This window comes from Lolium rigidum, chromosome 7 (genome assembly GCF_022539505.1).
Source record: "Lolium rigidum isolate FL_2022 chromosome 7, APGP_CSIRO_Lrig_0.1, whole genome shotgun sequence".
Classification (NCBI taxonomy): Eukaryota; Viridiplantae; Streptophyta; class Magnoliopsida; order Poales; family Poaceae; genus Lolium; species Lolium rigidum.
The window spans coordinates 91,080,831-91,100,802 of record NC_061514.1 but is presented as its reverse complement, the minus strand read 5'-3'; the positions used below and the strand labels follow the sequence as shown (position 1 = coordinate 91,100,802).

General features: G+C 46.4%; 2 protein-coding genes and 1 pseudogene across 2 annotated transcripts; 2 read left to right on the top strand and 1 right to left on the bottom strand.

Moving 5' to 3' along the window:
* The first annotated feature begins 1,146 nt into the window (after positions 1-1,146).
* On the top strand, positions 1,147-3,048 carry LOC124670165 (lysine histidine transporter-like 8). The gene is made up of 4 exons (XM_047206675.1): positions 1,147-1,472; positions 1,615-1,751; positions 1,876-2,303; positions 2,431-3,048. The coding sequence occupies exons 1-4, from the start codon at positions 1,147-1,149 to the stop codon at positions 3,046-3,048; spliced, it is 1,509 nt and encodes a 502-aa protein (XP_047062631.1).
* A 10,133-nt stretch (positions 3,049-13,181) lies between these two features.
* On the bottom strand, positions 13,182-16,671 carry LOC124671662 (annotated as a pseudogene).
* Positions 16,672-16,850: 179 nt separating this feature from the next.
* Positions 16,851-19,638, top strand: LOC124671661 (L-ascorbate oxidase homolog). The gene is made up of 7 exons (XM_047208007.1): positions 16,851-16,991; positions 17,093-17,202; positions 17,808-18,078; positions 18,171-18,622; positions 18,716-19,117; positions 19,239-19,317; positions 19,417-19,638. Exons 1-7 carry the CDS (start codon positions 16,851-16,853, stop codon positions 19,636-19,638), a joined length of 1,677 nt encoding a protein of 558 aa, XP_047063963.1.
* The last annotated feature ends 334 nt before the right edge of the window (positions 19,639-19,972 follow it).

The window sequence follows — 19,972 nt, the reverse complement described above, 5'->3', positions numbered from 1 at the left end:
TATTACAAGTGTGGATGGTTCATATAAATACTGAAGTTGCTTAAATTTCTAACCAAAAACGGCATCAATTATAAAGTTGAGTAAATATTATAAATTAATCCCAAACTATAACTACTTCATGCCTTTGTCCCCCATGTGCGCCTGGTTCTGATAAAACAATGTTCGCATATCATTTTCGACGGCTCCAATGGAGCGAATTAGGAAGTTACATCCTCGGTGTGTCTCCGTCATTCTCCTCATAACTACGGGCCCGTGGCTTCATGTGCAGCTACCTCGACACCGACAATCCCTACCACGACATCGACCATGGTGACGTCCTGCATGGATACCTTGACGAAGCTTGCACTTCCCAATGCTCTCGGGTACCTCCACGCCGGCACAAAGAGCTATCACCTCGCCTGAGCACCTCATCATCTTGCTCTACAACCCAAGCTTCTGCACCGCGACACCGTACAACGTTCCCGCTATACTGCATGTGATGTCAGCCAAATGATTTCTACCTCTTGAATATAAACATACTACGTACATAGCCTCCTTCCATCACTTCGAACATTTGAAAATCTGGTTAGTGCATCAATCTTATTTTACCGACGCTTCTGCTGTTCACGACTCTACAACTTCGGTCCGGCCAGCCGAAGGACTGACCACGCAACACAACGCCGGCATGCATGCTCTCTATTCGATCGAGAGCTGGGTAGCGCAAGGCAGGAGCAACAGTACATACACAAACATTAATTATGACCAGCATGCACTCGATGTCGTATGATCGTGTCACCGCAGCGTCCCGGAACATGCTATCGATCGCGAGTCAGACGAGCCTGCCTGCCAAGGTTTCACGGTGTCTCCACTGCCCGCGCGCACCTAAAGCTAGCTGCATGTTATGACTAGCTTGCTTAACCACTCAACGTTCACCAACCGCGCGCGCGGGTGGCGGTCCGCGAGAACTGAGAAGAAACCACCTATAAATCTCCCCCTGACGTTGAGCTTGAGCATCGCCGGAACCAGTAAACAACCGAGCTTCCTAGGCACAGATCGAGTCGCCCCCGGCCGGTATATATATACAGCCGCGCCGCCGTGTGGGTACGGTCACCGGTCCGGCACAGCTAGCTAGCTAGCACGTACATATATACACCGTACCGCGCGGCCATGTCCAGCGAGGTGCACTCGGCGCCACCGACGCCGCGGCCGGTGTCGACCCCGCCGTCGCAGATGCACTCCCCGGCGCCCAGCCGGTCGCCGCTGCGCGCGATGGTGACGCCGCTCGCCAGCCCCGTGAGGAAGGCGGTGGCGAGCGTGAAGGGCTACCTGGAGGAGGTCGGCCACATCACGCGTCTCGCCGACCCGCACGACGCCTGGCTCCCCATCACCGCGTCCCAGAGCGGCAACTCCTACTACGCCGCCTTCCACAGCCTCAGCTCCGGCATCGGCTTCCAGGCGCTCGTGCTCCCCGCCGCCTTCGCCTCCCTCGGATGGTATACCTTCCTACTCCACTCACCGAGCTAGCTACTCCTACTTAGCTAGTCGTAGTACGGTGGTGTTACTCGATCGAGCACAGGGCATATAAACATGACATACTTATTAACTTGTCCGGTGAATACGATTTGGTTCCTGCAGGGCGTGGGCGATCGTCTGCCTGACCGTGGCGTTCGCGTGGCAGCTCTACACGCTGCGGCTGCTGGTAAACCTCCACGAGCCCGTCGCCGGCGGCACGCGGTACAGCCGGTACATGCACCTCGCCACGACCGTTTTCGGTACACACCCTTTCCTCAATTCCCGCGCGCGCTTCCTTTTTCAGTCTTAGCGCGACATCATCATGTGCCAAACCACGTTTCTGTCTCTCTCTTCCACGCTCATCGCACGCCTGCGTTCTTTCAGGCGAGAAATGGGGGAAGATCCTGGCGCTGCTCCCGACCATGTACCTGTCGGCGGGCACCTGCACGGCGCTCATCATCGTGGGCGGCGGCAGCATGAAGATCCTCTTCAGCATCGCGTGCGGGCCGGCGTGCGTGGCGCGGCCGCTCACCACCGTGGAGTGGTACGTCGTCTTCATCTGCGTCGCCGTGGTGCTCTCCCAGCTCCCCAACCTCAACTCCATCGCCGGCGTCTCCCTGGTCGCCGGCACGGCCGCGGTCGGGTACTGCACCATGATCTGGGCCGTGTCCGTGGCCAAGGGGAGGGTGGCCGGCGCGTCCCACGACCCGGTCAAGGCCACCGGCGACGTGGACAGGACCATCGCGGTCCTCAATGGCCTCGGCATCATCGCGTTCGCTTTCAGGGGGCACAATCTTGTCCTCGAGATTCAGGTAAAAGCGTCAGCAGCCGTGGAAATCAATTCCTATGTTATCCTAGTCTCCACCCCACTGAGCCAGTGAGGCAGTGAAGTAGAAAAGTCACTGAGTGAGTGTGTTTCGCTTTGCTCATCGAGCGCAGGGAACAATGCCGTCGACCCTGAAGCACCCCTCTCACGTGCCCATGTGGAAGGGCGTCAAGTTCGCCTACCTCGTCGTCGCCCTCTGCCTCTACCCCGTCGCCGTCGGCGGCTTCTGGGCCTACGGCGACCAGATGCCGCCCAACGGGGTCCTCAGCGCGCTCTACAAGTTCCACAGCCGGGACGTGTCGCGGCTGGTGGTGGGGCTGGCCACGCTGCTGGTCGTCGTCAACTGCCTCACCACGTTCCAGCTCTACGCCATGCCGGTGTTCGACAACATGGAGGCCGGCTACGTGCACAAGAAGCACCGGCCATGCCCCTGGTGGCTACGCGCGGGGTTCCGCACCTTCTTCGGCGCCGTCAACCTCCTCATCGCCGTCGCCATGCCCTTCCTCTCCGAGCTCGCGGGGCTCCTCGGTGGGATCTCACTACCGGTGACGCTCGCGTACCCGTGCTTCATGTGGGTGGCGATCATGAAGCCGCCGAGAGGCTCGGCGATGTGGTGCGTCAACTGGGCGCTCGGAAGCCTCGGCATGGTCCTCAGCTTCGCCCTCATCGTCGGGAACCTGTGGGGGCTCGTTGCCAGAGGCCTTCATGTGCATTTCTTCAAGCCCGAGTAGTGCCAATCAAGAAGCAACAGATGACAAAATGCGATGCAGTGCTGTCTCGTTTTCCCCCCTTTCTTTCTGAGAAATATACGGTGTCGTGTACTGAAACCTGAAACGATTTTCTTTGGAAGCAAAGCTGAATTTACGTTTCAACATACTACGGAGTACTACTAAAGATCAGCTGTTAATATAGCATGCTTGTGGGGCCATGTTGTTTTCAGTTCCAAAACATTCAGATCAGCGTGCATATATAGGGTAATGAATACTTTGAAGCATAACAGCCGAGAACAGCACATATATAGGAACAAAAGGAATAACCAGATACAAAACGAACAGGTTTTAAGGTGTGCATTTGAACATTATAGCTGCTTCTCCCATACACAAAATTACATGGCAGTTCTAAAATTTTCTGAAGCTACAAGGAGTGTAACGAAAATCCAGATGGATACCTACCTCCTGGGGAGCCGCCTTGCACGCTGGAAGCTCCACCTCCTCTCCTTTGCCGGCCGGTTGACGCTGCTGAAGGCTGTCCTCTCCGCCTTGCCTACCTACCTCCTCACCGCGTTCGCGCCACCGCCTTGGCTGATCAAGGCCATCGACAAGATCAGGCGAGCCTGGCTTTGGGCTGCGGACGCCACCTGCTCCGGGGGCCGCTGCAAGGTGGCCTGGTCTAAGGTGTGCCGTCCCCGGGACCTTGGGGGTCTCGGCGTGTTGGACCTGGCACGTTTCAGCCGGGCTCTGCGCCTCCGTTGGCTCTGGCTTCAAAAGACACGGCCCAGCCGACCGTGGTCCGGCCTCCCTGTGCCTTGCGACGACTCCGACCGGGACCTCTTCGCTGCGGCCACTTCGGTGGTCCTTGGCGACGGCGTCACAGCTAGCTTCTGGCATGATTCTTGGCTGTTTGGGGCTGCCCCAAAGTCCCTCGCTCCAGCGCTCTACAAGCTCTCGAGGCGTAAGCACAGGCCTGTCCGCGATGCGTTGGGAGACGGTGCTTGGGTCCGTGATCTTCGTGGAAGAGTACCCTCCGGCCTGCTCGACATCTTCGTCTCCTTCCGCGCTTTGTTGGGCCTCGCCCAGCTCTCCCCGGAGGTGGAGGACAGGTTCACCTGGCGGTTCTCCAGCGACGGCGCCTACTCTGCTGCCTCGGCATACCGGCTCCAGTTTGTGGGCGCCGTGGACTCCCCCCTGATACGCGTACAGCACGCGTCCGTTGGGAACCCCAAGAGGAAGGTGTGATGCGTACAGCGGCAAGTTTTCCCTCAGAAAGAAACCAAGGTTTATCGAACCAGGAGGAGCCAAGAAGCACGTTGAAGGTTGATGGCGGAGGAGTATAGTGCGGCGCAACACCAGGGATTCCGGCGCCAACGTGGAACCTGCACAACACAACGAAAGTACTTTGCCCCAACGAAACAGTGAGGTTGTCAATCTCACCAGCTTGCTGTAACAAAGGATTAGATGTATAGTGTGGATGATGATTGTTTGCAAAGAACAGTAAAGAACAATAGCAGCAGATTGTATTTCAGATGTAAAGAATGGACCGGGGTCCACAGTTCACTAGAGGTGTCTCTCCCATAAGATAAATAGCATGTTGGGTGAACAAATTACAGTCGGGCAATTGACAAATAGAGAGGGCATGACCATGCACATACATGATATGATGAATATTGTGAGATTTAATCAGGCATTACGATAAAGTACATAGACCGCAATCCAGCATGCATCTATGCCTAAAAAGTCCACCTTCAGGTTATCATCCGAACCCCTTCCAGTATTAAGTTGCAAAACAACAGACAATTGCTTTAAGTATGGTGCGTAATGTAATCAATAACTACATCCTCGGACATAGCATCAATGTTTTATCCCTAGTGGCAACATCACATCCACAACCTTAGAACTTTCTCATCACTCGTCCCAGCATTTAATGGAGGCATGAACCCACTATCGAGCATAAATACTCCCTCTTGGAGTTAAGAGCAAAAACTTGGCCAGAGCCTCTACTAATAACGGAGAGCATGCAAGATCATAAACAACACATAGGTAATAGATTGATAATCAACATAACATAGTATTCTCTATCCATCGGATCCCGACAAACACAACATATAGAATTACGGATAGATGATCTTGATCATGTTAGGCAGCTCACAAGATCCGACAATGAAGCACATGAGGAGAAGACAACCATCTAGCTACTGCTATGGACCCATAGTCCAGGGGTGAACTACTCACTCATCACTCCGGAGGCGACCATGGCGGTGAAGAGTCCTCCGGGAGATGAATCCCCTCTCCGGCAGGGTGCCGGAGGCGATCTCCCGAATCCCCGAGATGGGATTGGCGGCGGCGTCTCTGGAAGGTTTTCCGTATCGTGGCTCTCGGTACTGGGGGTTTCGCGACGAAGGCTTTAAGTAGGCGGAAGGGCAACGCGGGGGGCCACACGAGGGCCCCATACGCCAGGGCCGCGCGGCCAAGGACCAGGCCGCGCCGCCCTGTTGTGTCGGCGCCTCGTGGCCCCACTTCCTTTCCCCCTCGGTCTTCTGGAAGCTTCGTGCAAAAATAGGGTCCTGGGCGTTGATTTCGTCCAATTCCGAGAATATTTCCTTACTAGGATTTCTGAAACCAAAAACAGCAGAAAACAGCAACTGGCTCTTCGGCATCTTGTTAATAGGTTAGTGCCGGAAAATGCATAAATACGACATATAATGTGTATAAAACATGTAGATATCATCAATAATGTGGCATGGAACATAAGAAATTATCGATACGTCGGAGACGTATCAGCAGTTCCTGCTCGTCCCGAGCAGGTAAACGATAACAAAGATAATTTCTGGAGTGACATGCCATCATAACCTTGATCATACTATGTAAGCATATGTAATGAATGCAGCGATCAAAACAATGGTAATGACATGAGTAAACAAATGAATCATAAAGCAAAGACTTTTCATGAATAGCACTTCAAGACAAGCATCAATAAGTCTTGCATAAGAGTTAACTCATAAAGCAATAAATCAAAGTAAAGGTATTGAAGCAACACAAAGGAAGATTAAGTTTCAGCGGTTGCTTTCAACTTGTAACATGTATATCTCATGGATATTGTCAACATAGAGTAATATAACAAGTGCAATATGCAAGTATGTAGGAATCAATGCACAGTTCACACAACTGTTTGCTTCTTGAGGTGGAGAGAAATAGGTGAACTGACTCAACATAAAAGTAAAAAGAAAGGCCCTTCGCAGAGGGAAGCATTGATTGCTATATTTGTGCTAGAGCTTTGGTTTTGAAAACAAGAAACAATTTTGTCAACGGTAGTAATAAAGCATATGTGTCATGTAAATTATATCTTACAAGTTGCAAGCCTCATGCATAGTATACTAATAGTGCCCGCACCTTGTCCTAATTAGCTTGGATTACCGGGATCATCGCTATACATATGTTTTAACCAAGTGTCACAAAGGGGTACCTCCATGCCGCCTGTACAAAGGTCTAAGGAGAAAGCTCGCATTTTGGATTTCTCGCTTTTGATTATTCTCAACTTAGACATCCATACCGGGACAACATGGACAACAGATAATGGACTCCTCTTTAATGCATAAGCATGTAGCAACAATTAATGTTCTCATATGAGATTGAGGATATATGTCCAAAACTCGAAACTTCCACCATGATTCATGGCTTTAGTTAGCGGCCCAATGTTCTTCTCTAACAATATGCATGCTCTAACCATTAAAGTGGTAGATCTCCCTTACTTCATACAAGACGGACATGCATAGCAACTCACATGATATTCAACAAAGAGTAGTTGATGGCGTCCCCAGGAACATGGTTATCGCACAACAAGCAACTTAATAAGAGATAAAGTGCATAAGTACATATTCAATACCACAATAGTTTTTAGGCTATTTGTCCCATGAGCTATATATTGCAAAGGCGAATGATGGAAATTTTAAAGGTAGCACTCAAGCAATTTACTTTGGAATGGCTGAGAAATACCATGTAGTAGGTAGGTATGGTGGACACAAATGGCATAGTGGTTGGCTCAAGGATTTTGGATGCATGAGAAGTATTCCCTCTCGATACAAGGTTTAGGCTAGCAAGGTTATTTGAAACAAACACAAGGATGAACCGGTGCAGCAAAACTCACATAAAAGACATATTGTAAACATTATAATACTCTACACCGTCTTCCTTGTTGTTCAAACTCAATACTAGAAATTATCTAGACTTTAGAGAGACCAAATATGCAAACCAAATTTAGCAAGCTCTAGGTGTTTCTTCATTAATGGGTGCAAAGTATATGATGCAAGAGCTTAAACATGAGCACAATAATTGCCAAGTATCAAATTATTCAAGACATTTTAGAATTACTACATGTAGCATTTCCCAATTCCAACCATTTAACAATTTAACGAAGAAGATTCAACCTTCGCCATGAATACTATGAGTAAAGCCTAAGGACATATTTGTCCATATGCAACAGCGGAGCGTGTCTTTCTCCCACACAATGAATGCTAGGATCCATTTTATTCAAACAAAAACAAAAACAAAAACAAACCGACGCTCCAAGCAAAGCACATAAGATGTGATGGAATAAAAATATAGTTTCAGGGGAGGAACCTGATAATGTCGTCGATGAAGAAGGGGATGCCTTGGGCATCCCCAAGCTTAGACGCTTGAGTCTTCTTAATATATGCAGGGGTGAACCACCGGGGCATCCCCAAGCTTAGAGCTTTCACTCTCCTTGATCATATTGTATCATCTCCCTCTCTTGATCCTTGAAAACTTCCTCCACACCAAACTCGAAACAACTCATTAGAGGGTTAGTGCACAATAAAAATTAACATGTTCAGAGGTGACATAATCATTCTTAACACTTCTGGACATTGCATAAAGCTACTGGACATTAATGGAACAAAGAAATTCATCCATCATAGCAAAAGAGGCAATGCGAAATAAAAGGCAGAATCTGTCAAAACAGAACAATCCGTAAAGATGGATTTTATTGAGGCACCAGACTTGCTCAAATGAAAATGCCAAAATTGAATGAAAGTTGCGTACATATCTGAGGATCACGCACGTAAATTAGCATATTTTTCTGAGCTACCTACAGAGAGGCAGGTCGAAATTCGTGATAGCAAAGAAATCTGTTACTGCGCAGTAATTCAAATCTAGTATGAACATTACTATCAACGACTTTACTTGGCACAACAATGCACAAAACTAAGATAAGGATATGTTGCTACAGTAGTAAACAACTTCCAAGACTCAAATATAAAATAAAAGTACTGTAGTAAAAACATGGGTTGTCTCCCATAAGCGCTTTTCTTTAACGCCTTTCAGCTAGGCGCAGAAAGTGTATATCAAGTATTATCAAGAGACGAAGTATCAACATCATAAATTGTTCTAAAAATAGAATCAAAAGGTAACTTCATTCTCTTTCTAGGAAAGTGTTCCATACCTTTCTTGAGAGGAAATTGATATTTAATATTACCTTCCTTCATATCAATGATAGCTCCAACAGTTCGAAGAAAAGGTCTTCCCAATATAATGGGACAAGAGCATTGCATTCAATATCCAAGACAAAAAAATCAACGGGGACAAGGTTATTATTAACGGTAATGCGAACATTATCAACTCTCCCCAAAGGTTTCTTTGTAGAATGATCAGCAAGATTAACATCCAAATAACAATTTTTCAATGGTGGCAAGTCAAGCATATTGTAGATTTTCTTAGGCATAACGGAAATACTTGCACCAAGATCACATAAAGCATTACAATCAAAGTTATTGACCTTCATCTTAATGATGGGCTCCCAACCATCCTCTAACTTTCTAGGAATAGAAGTTTCAAGTTTTAGTTTCTCTTCTCTAGCTTTTATGAGAGCATTTGTAATATGTTTTGTGAAAGCCAAATTTATAGCACTAGCATTAGGACTCTTAGCAAGTTTTTGTAAGAACTTTATAACTTCAGAGATGTGGCAATCATCAAAATCCAAACCATTATAATCTAAAGCAATGGGATCATCATCCCCAATGTTGGAAAAAATTTCAGCAGCTTTTATCACAGCAATTTCAGCAGTTTTAGCAGTTTCAGGCAATTTTGCACGCTTTGCACTAGGAGTAGTAACATTGCCAACACCAATTATTTTACCATTGATAGTAGGAGGTTCAGCAACATGTGAATCATTAACATTACTAGTGGTGGTAATAGTCCAAACTTTAGCTACATTATTCTCTTTAGCTAGTTTTTCATTTTCTTCTCTTTCCCACCTAGCATGCAATTCGGCCATCAATCTTATATTCTCATTAATTCTAACTTGGATGGAATTTGCTGTAGTAACAATTTTATTTTCAATATCCTTATTAGGCATAACTTTCGATTTCAAAAGATCAACATCGAGGCAAGACTATCAACCTTAGAAGCGAGAATATCAATTTTATTGAGCTTTTCCTCAACGTATTTGTTAAAAGCAGCTTTGTGTACTAATAAATTCTTTAAGCATAGCTTCAAGTCCAGGGGGTGTGTTCCTATTATTGTTGTAAGAATTCCCATATGAATTACCATAACCGTTACCATTATTATAAGGATATGGCCTATAGTTATTACTAGAATTGTTCCGATAAGCATTGTTGTTGAAATTATTATTTTTAATGAAGTTTACATCTACATGTTCTTCTTGAGCAACCAATGAAGCTAACGGAACATTATTAGGATCAACATTAGTCCTATCATTCACAAGCATAGATATAATAGCATCAATCTTATCACTCAAGGAAGAGGTTTCTTCGACGTAATTTACCTTCTTACCTTGTGGAGCTCTTTCCGTGTGCCATTCAGAGTAATTAATCATCATATTATCAAGGAGCTTTGTTGCTTCACCAAGAGTGATGGACATAAAGGTACCTCCAGCAGCTGAATCCAATAGGTTCCGCGAAGAAAAATTCAATCCCGCATAAAAGGTTTGGATGATCATCCAAGTAGTCGACTCCATGGGTTGGGCAATTTTTAACCAAAGATTTCACTCTTTCCCAAGTTTGTGCAACATGCTCATTATCTAATTGTTTAAAATTCATTATGCTACTTCTCAAAGATATAATTTTAGCAGGGGGATAATATCTACCAATAAAAGCATCCTTGCATTTAGTCCATGAATCAATACTATTCTTAGGCAGAGATAGCAACCAATCTTTAGCTCTTCCTCTTAATGAGAAAGGAAACGATTTTAATTTTATAATGTCACCATCTACATCTTTATACTTTTGCATTTCACACAATTCAACAAAGTTATTGAGATGGGCAGCAGCATCATCGTAACTAACACTGCGAAAATTGCTCTCGCATAACAAGATTCAAGAAAGCAGTGTTTAATTTTAAAGAATTCTGCTGTACTAGAAGGTGGAGCAATAGGTGTGCATAAGAAATCATTATTATTTGTGGTTGTGAAGTCACACAACTTAGTATTTTCAGGAGTGGCCATTTTAGCAGTAGTAAATAAAGCAAACTAGATAAAGTAAATGCAAGTAACTAATTTTTTTTGTGTTTTTGATATAGAGTGCAAGACAAGAATAAAGTAAAGCTAGCAACTAATTTTTTTGTGTTTTGATATTATGCAGCAAACAAAGTAGTAAATAAATTAAAGCAAGACAAAAACAAAGTAAAGAGATTGGATTGTGGAGACTCCCCTTGCAGCGTGTCTTGATCTCCCCGGCAACGGCGCCAGAAAAAGAGCTTGATACGCGTACAGCACGCGTCCGTTGGGAACCCAAGAGGAAGGTGTGATGCGTACAGCGGCAAGTTTTCCCTCAGAAAGAAACCAAGGTTTATCGAACCAGGAGGAGCCAAGAAGCACGTTGAAGGTTGATGGCGGAGGAGTATAGTGCGGCGCAACACCAGGGATTCCGGCGCCAATGTGGAACCTGCACAACACAACCAAAGTACTTTGCCCCAACGAAACAGTGATGTTGTCAATCTCACCGGCTTGCTGTAACAAAGGATTAGATGTATAGTGTGGATGATGATTGTTTGCAAAGAACAAGTAAAAAACAATAGCAGCAGATTGTATTTCAGATGTAAAGAATGGACCGGGGTCCACAGTTCACTAGAGGTGTCTCTCCCATAAGATAAATAGCATGTTGGGTGAACAAATTACTGTCGAACAATTGACAAATAGAGAGGGCATGACCATGCACATACATGATATGATGAATATTGTGAGATTTAATTGGGCATTACGACAAAGTACATAGACCGCTATCCAGCATGCATCTATGCCTAAAAAGTCCACCTTCAGGTTATCATCCGAACTCCTTCCAGCATTAAGTTGCAAAACAACAGACAATTGAATTAAGTATGGTGCGTAATGTAATCAATAACTACATCTTCGGACATAGCATCAATGTTTTATCCCTAGTGGCAACAAGACATCCACAACCTTAGAACTTTCTCGTCACTCGTCCCAGCATTTAATGGAGGCATGAACCCACTATCGAGCATAAATACTCCCTCTTGGAGTTAAGAGCAAAAACTTGGCCAGAGCCTCTACTAATAATGGAGAGCATGCAAGATCATAAACAACACATAGGTAATAGATTGATAATCAACATAACATAGTATTCTCTATCCATTGGATCCCGACAAACACAACATATAGAATTACGTATAGATGATCTTGATCATGTTAGACAGCTCACAAGATCCGACAATGAAGCACATGAGGAGAAGACAACCATCTAGCTACTGCTATGGACCCATAGTCCAGGGGTGAACTACTCACTCATCACTCCGGAGGCGACCATGGCGGTAAAGAGTCCTCCGGGAGATGAATCCCCTCTCCGGCAGGGTGCCGGAGGCGATCTCCTGAATCCCTCGAGATGGGATTGGCGGCGGCGGCGTCTCTGGAAGGTTTTCCGTATCGTGGCTCTCGGTACTGGGGGTTTCGCGACGAAGGCTTTAAGTAGGCGGAAGGGCAACGCGGGGGGCCACACGAGGGCCCCACACGCCAGGGCCGCGCGGCCAAGGGCCAGGCCGCGCCGCCCTGTTGTGTCGGCGCCTCGTGGCCCCACTTCCTTTCCCCCTCGGTCTTCTGGAAGCTTCGTGCAAAAATAGGGCCCTGGACGTTGATTTCGTCCAATTTCGAGAATATTTCCTTACTAGGATTTCTGAAACCAAAAACAGCAGAAAACAGCAACTGGCTCTTCGGCATCTTGTTAATAGGTTAGTGCCGGAAAATGCATAAATACGACATATAATGTGTATAAAACATGTAGATATCATCAATAATGTGGCATGGAACATAAGAAATTATCGATACGTCGGAGACGTATCACCCCCTTGTCCCGCTTATCTGGAAGCCATGGGCCGCGCCGCGCTGTCATTTCTTTGCCTGGCTCTTAGTGCAGAACCGCTTGATGACGGCGGAAAGATTGCTCGCTAGGCAATGGCCGAATGGGTACTTCTGCCCCCTTTGCATGCGTAACCCGGAGATTAGCATGCATCTCTTCATCGACTGCCCGCATGCGCGCCAAATCTGGGCAACGGTGGCCACTGTCGCCATGGCACCCTCCCTGGATCCCCTGAGCTGGGGTGTGTCCCCTAGGTCCGTGGACTGGCTAGCAAGCCTCTCCGCTGGGCTCCCGGCGGCGGAGGCTTCTCGTGTTCGCTCCTGGAGTCTCCTGGTGCTCTGGCAGATTTGGTTAGAGAGGAACGCCCGCACGTTTAGACAGCTCACCTCCTCTGTGGAATCCACGGTGGCCAAGATCACCGACGAGGCGGCCGCTTGGGACCTAGCGGGCGCGAAGATCACCAGACCACGCGAGTAGTCGTCTTGGGCTGTGTTAGTTTCCCACCAGCAGGGTCTGGCTAAACCTGCTTGGATCGTCGTGTTTTTAGCTGTTTGTACTTCTGTTAATCGCTACTCTTCTATTAATATATCGAGCAGCTCACCTGCCGACTTCTCAAAAAAATCCAGATGGATACAGATAAATCTAATGTAATTGTTTAGCCCGGATGCATTCTCTAGGAGAAGAAAAAAGAAGTGCCTACACTACACTCTACATGATTAGCGAATCACAAGTATCTCTATCACATTATTATATGCATGAACCTGAACTAATGATAAACTAATGACACTATTCCGCATATAGCACAAACTAACAGCACCGGCAGCAGATTACATCTCGGCATGTGTACGGTCTAGCTCGGGCTTCTAGTTCTTCCATTGGAGGCACTGCTTCCAGGACATATCCCTTCTCTCTAGAGACGCAGAGGTCATAGAGGTTCCTGCAGCTACCATTGCTGAACGGATAAACCTTGCTAGGGACTCCCCTGAAAGTGGCATTTGAATGATTCGTTACTGATGATCTAACGGCAAGCAAATATAACAAGAAAAATGCTACCCTTCAGCCATTTAATACCTCAGGTAAGTGATTCGCCTCCTTCTGGCAATTTCATACGTTGTTTGGTTCGTAAGAGCAAGGTAACTGCAGATATACACAAGCTTGTAAATACAACAATCACCACTGAGAGAGAGCCCCGGTACTATGTGACATTACAACATCTAAGCTTCAACTATCTTGGTTTAACTTTTAGAGTGGTAGTTCTAACCAGCTTAAGTTGGCAATGTAGTTTTACCTTCCAATTACTTGTCAGAAAAAAACCCAGTAGAAAACTTAAGACAGTAGATATTTTAATTATTTTTCTTTATCTTCTGCAAAGTAAATGTGATGGCCAACATAACTCATACTATTGTGAATATAGAAGAATAAAACCTTACGTATGCAACATCAGTAAGATCAGCAAAATTACGAGGATTAATATCAACAGCACCAACAATATCAAACCAGTCAAACCCTTCAACCTGTCCATTAAAAGACAAATAAAATGTGTGGTGAACCAAATTCAGGACTAAATCCACAAAAGTCTTATGAGTCGTGAAACTAGATCTAAAAGTTATAAATACATACCAGGACTCCTTCATGTCTAAATGTAAGAACTGAATGTAGAGAGCAACAGTCCAAACAATTAAAGTTGTTTCTTCAAATAGGTACCACCTAAAAAACGTCAATAATGCAAGGATGAAAGCTGTATGGAATTTTGAGGGGTCATAAAATAGAATTACATATGCATATTCAAATGTATTACTAGAATCGAAGCATGTAAGTGCAATACATCTACAAAAAACTAATGCATACTAAGAGGACATCCCTAATAACAGAACTAAAAAAATGGAGGAGGGCTGCAATTTTCGTTATATCAGGCAGATTCCTTAAGTCCAATAATCATTAATCTTCTTCCCATTAATATTTTCTTCCATCCTACAAAACAACCAGGGGTCTAGGACATAACGAGCATGAAAATGCGAACCAGAATTAGCCTGTCCCCATTTATCCTCCAAAGCATATTCACATGAGACATGACATCTCGTCAAGCACATAATGTCAGGATTGTGGTAGATCTGAATATATTAGGTAAAGCTTGATGGAGTTCTTTGGCAAAAATAAATAAAGTCCTGCCAATTTCACTCGATCAGTACTAGGGGAAAGGGTGGGAATGGACATCACATCAGTATGCAATTCCAATTGCATCAAAGGAATTAGTTGTTAATACTTATTGCAAAGAAAGTATGATGGATAGTCTAATTATTAGGTAGAAGGTCAGTCCTTCATTACGAGGCAACTTCTATATCGGGAGGTTCTGGATATGTTGTTCGGCGACAGGGACCACGGAGTACAGAAACTGGAAAAGGTAAAAACTTTGTTGTATTTAGACATAATTGCACATTTACCATGCATCTGAGATGCAAATATGTTCAAGATATGCTGCACAACATGTAAATCCAAAACTCACCAAAAACGACAATGATTCCGTTTGCCAATGCATGTTCCAAGCCATGTACAGTGATGATCAAATTTGAGAACACATTTATCACAATCATGACAATGCTTGGTGCGTGGTGGCTGTAAAAGGGAGTTGATCAGCAAAAGATGAGCATTTAAAGCCAGCATAACAGAAATGTGAGCTAATTAAGGATATGGCGATGGATCGTGCATATGCTGTGACATATACATATTAGAGAATAATAATCAACTGATCGTCTGTTTCTATTTTTTTTCTCAAAGCACTTTATTTGTTCTGCTAAAAGCACTAAAATCAAGATTCCAAGCAGGTATACTGCTGCCTGGTTATTTTGTCATTTCCTTGACTAAAGAGCACATTACACTAGACTGCAACCTTAGGAAAAATAGAAATTACCTGAATGAGATGGCAGGACGAGCAAGTCAAATCCCTAAATACAGTGGAAGCAATATAAGCATATCACATAAAAAAAAAGTAGATAAAAACAACACCTCCGAAGAGGGAGAAAACACTTAATATCAAATCCAGACAAGTGTACCTGCTGTTAGATCCAGGAGGATATAGATCCATCATTTGCAGAAGCAACGAAGTTGTAGCGGATTGTTGGTTTTGTTCCTCTATTTTGCTGCGACTCATGGCAGAATTTAAGCTTCCTTCTTTTGGGACTGGCCTGTCTTTTCTTAATCATGAAAAGGGACATTATCAGCTTAGATTGAAGTAAGTCCACGCAAACTGTAGGCTCCATGACTTTAGATAATGGATGTCACACAGAAGGAACTTACGACATTACTTTGAGAGAGTCGCTGTATTAATAAAGGTTGCATGCATCCCTGATCCAGCTCTCAACATATCAGCAACATACCTAACAGCAAAAAGGACCAAGTCATGTGCAATGTATATGGTAACTGGATGGATCGATGTATAATGTTCTTCTGCTTGGACGGACAAAAGTTACACAGACAAGACAGGGATCAATTACCCTGGCGACGATTTAGCTGTATAAAAGTACTGCAGTAAGGTAAGCAGCACCATCAGTCCGTATAACATCATGTGCCTGCCATGAAAAACGGACAGTGGGAAGACTGAAGATAGACGAGACGAGTACAGTCGTTCTAGTAGATGAAAACATCGCTAGTGAGAAACAGAGAAGTAGATAATATGTTGAATTTGAACTATTATTAAATGGTAGCCAAGATCTAGGAACAAATCGACTCTAAAAAATCTATAGCACTAAACTAACACATGTAATCTGAAGTCTGAACAAGTGGAAAATTCAGGGAGAAAGAGAGTAGTTGTGGTTATACCAGTTGCCCTGGCGGATTTGGCTCCGGAGGGTGGGATCAAGCAGCAAGATGGCGCCAATGAAGAACACATGAAGCAGCAGCACGACTACCCTGACATACCTCCACGGCTTCCTCCCTGCACTCAAATCCCCAGCCGCCGATCAGTTCTTCAGGCATTCAGACCCAGGAGACGGAACCACCCTCATTGTGACCAAATCGAACAAGCGACGAACCGTGGGAGCCGTGACGCTGGACTTGGGACGGGACTCTGACGCCCTCTTCGTGATCGCTTGCCCCGCAGCAGGGCATCCTCGCCGCCGCGCCGACGAGAGGAGGAGGGAGGCGGTGCTCGGTACTTTCGCGGGAGGACCAGCCGGTCGGTCCGTGCTGTTTACGGTGGCGAAGCCCATCTGGCAGTGAACGAACGTTCCACGGGCCCTTTTCTAGATGGGCCAAGAATCTGGGCCCAAACCAGCCCATCACATTGTAACAACCTGGCCATCGTCGTAACAGACGACTGAAAATTTTCCGAGATCCCAACAGACTTCCGCCTATACGGCGCGCGCGCGCGCGAGAAAGCCATCTATAAATGCCCACCCTAACCTCATCTCCCGCGGAGCCATTTATCTTCGCTGCGCCATCCCATCCCAACTCATCTCATCTCCCTAGCTCCAGGTCGAGATGGCGGCGGCGGCGGCGGCGCTGGTTACGCTCGCGTGCGTCTGCTCGCTCGTCCTCTCCGTGCACGGCGAGGCCCCGTACAAGTTCTTCGACTGGAATGTCAGCTATGGCGACATCAACCCGCTCGGAGTTCCGCAGCAGGTACCATCTATCATCTATGCCGAGCGAAGCTACGCTGGTTTGATCTACGTACACACGATGATTTTTGATCGATGCTGACTCGTGTTTGCTTTCCTCCACAGGGAATTCTCATCAACGGGCAGTTTCCGGGGCCGGAGATCGACTGTGAGACGAACGCCAATCTGATCATCAACGTGCACAACAGCTTGCCGGAGCCATTCCTACTTTCATGGCAAGTTGTTTTTTTTTGTTTGCTTACTCGATAGTCGTATCTTCTGATTTGTCGCACCAGTTCTTCTGATTTGTTTGTAACCGGCTTACCTTACTTGAAACCTGCTTAAAGATTCAGTAGTACGATGCCGGTATACCAATTCAATCTCATTAATTCTTTCTCGTTTGGATCAGTTTAGCTTACTCAAACCTTTGTTTACGTTGTAGTAAAAAATTCTATCACTTTAATCTGCACTAGTTTATGATGTCGTCCGGATTAAATAAAGCGGTCGCAAAAGCGGAAGTTTGTTTGCGTATAGCATCGGTTAGAACTAGAGAGTCGTGCAACGCCGTATGGTTTACGCCTGGCATCTAATCTTGAGTTCGATCAGTATACAAGATCAGATGCATTCATATTCCCCATATCAAGTATGGCAATTGCAAACACACATGACACACGACATGTCTAATTGTGGTTGTTTGATGGAAACTGCATGATATTCCTAAAACAAATGTAAGTAGATCATATATATATCACCTTCCGGATATCTCGGGTACTGGAAACAAGTTAGCCTATATGTAGCATCGATGCACTTTTTTCACTTATCATTTGTGCAAATGCAACAGGAATGGGATCCAGCAAAGAAAGAACTCGTGGCAGGATGGCGTGTCCGGCACCAATTGCCCCATCCCTCCTGGCCAGAACTACACTTACCGTATGCAGGCGAAGGATCAGATTGGCAGCTTCTTCTACTACCCCTCACTCGCCTTCCACAAGGCTGCCGGTGGCTTCGGCGCCATCCGCATCAACAGCCGCCCCCGCGTCCCGGTCCCGTTTCCCCCGCCGGCCGACGAGTATACCGTGCTCATCGGTGATTGGTACAACGCCACCCACAAGGTATTACGGCCTTTACACCTGAACATCTGGTTGCGTTTGCTTGTACGAAATGCACGTATCTCATAACTGATTGGTTTGTTTTTGCTTGTCAGGCTCTGCAAACCACGATGGACAACGGAACGCAGCTGCCTTTCCCGGACGCCATCCTGATCAATGGCAAGGGGCCGCACGGCGGCGCAAACTTCACCGTCCAGCAAGGGAACACGTACAGGCTGCGCATCTCCAATGTGGGCATTCAGAACACTCTGAACTTCATGATCCAAGACCACAACGTGACGCTCGTGGAGGTGGAGGGCACACACACGGTGCAGAACACCTACACCTCCCTCGACGTCCATGTCGGGCAGTCGCTGTCCGTGCTCGTCTCCGCCGACCGCCTGCCCAGGGACTACCACATCGTCGTCTCCACCCGCTTCACCAACCAAACCCTCAACTCCACCGCCGTGCTGCACTACGCCGGCTCGAGCTTCCCCGCTTGGGGGCGGCCACCTGTTGTGAACACCAGCGACGTTGATTTTTCGCTTGAGCAGGCTCGCTCCATCAGGTACCGATCACATCATCTCAACCATCAACTTAAATTGTCAAATGGCTATATATTCGCGTGTTACTGAACTTGTTAACTATGGCTGGCGTGCAGGACGAACCTAACGGCGAGCGGGCCAAGGCCAAACCCACAGGGGTCGTACCACTACGGGTCCATCAATGTGACCCGCACCATCAGGCTGGCCAACTCGGCTGGGCAGGTCGACGGTAAGCTGAGGTATGGCGTGAATGGCGTGTCATACGTGGATTCTGACACGCCCCTCAAGTTGGCTGACTACTACAACCTCACCGGCGTGTTCAAGATGGGCGGTATCGCAGATGAGCCCGCGACAACCAACGGGACAGGTCCGAATGAGACCAACACCGGCACGGAGTTGCAGAATGTGACGGCCGTCATGGACTCCGACCACCGCTCCTTCGTCGAAGTGGTGTTCGAGAACAATGAGGACACCGTCCAGAGCTGGCACCTCGATGGGTATAGCGTCTTCGTAGTCGGGTACGTGCATATTAATCATCATGAGAGCCATCCAATATGTTGGTTACACAATCTTTATTTGTTTGGTATGAACATTTCCCCTTTTCTTTGAACGGAAAACATTTCCAATTGGCAATGGTAGGATGGAAAAAGGAGTGTGGAGCGAGCAGAGCAGGACAACCTACAATCTTGTGGATGCAGTTGCGCGCTGCACGGTGCAAGTAAGGTTTTCTTCCCTTTTTCTCCATTAGAGAAGATCCCGCAACGGCAACTTATTAATGGTTGTAACTTTCTTTTTTGTTGTTTTTTACGTTGCGAAGGTGTATCCTAGAGCATGGACAGCCATCTTCATCGCACTGGACAACGTGGGCATGTGGAACCTGAGATCAGAGGATTGGACAAGGAGGTACCTAGGCCAACAGTTCTACCTCCGGGTGTACACGCCAACACATTCCTTCCGTGATGAGCTCCCCATCCCGGACAATGCTCTCCTTTGTGGCCAGGCAACCAACACCAGCGGCCTCCCCTTCTCTCTATACTAAGAATTGTGGAATAGTGCGATTGATTGTATCAAAGTTATTTTTTAGTAGTTTGTTCAAGTCAAACTGTCAAAGACTGTTTGGCTCATCGATCAGGTCTTGGTCTGGGTTTGAACCTCTCATCTCGAATCGTTTCAGGTTTGAGGCCTGAATGGCCTCATTATAAACAAGTGCGATTTGATAGTAGTATATGTCAATTTGTTATGTGGGTTATTTAGGTGGATTTATTCGTCATAACCAATTGTGTATCGTGGAGTAGAAGTGGGGTTTTTGTTTCTAAACAAGATTAAATTTAAGTTTTTTCCCCAACTTTTTTAGATCAACATCTGAAGAGGTG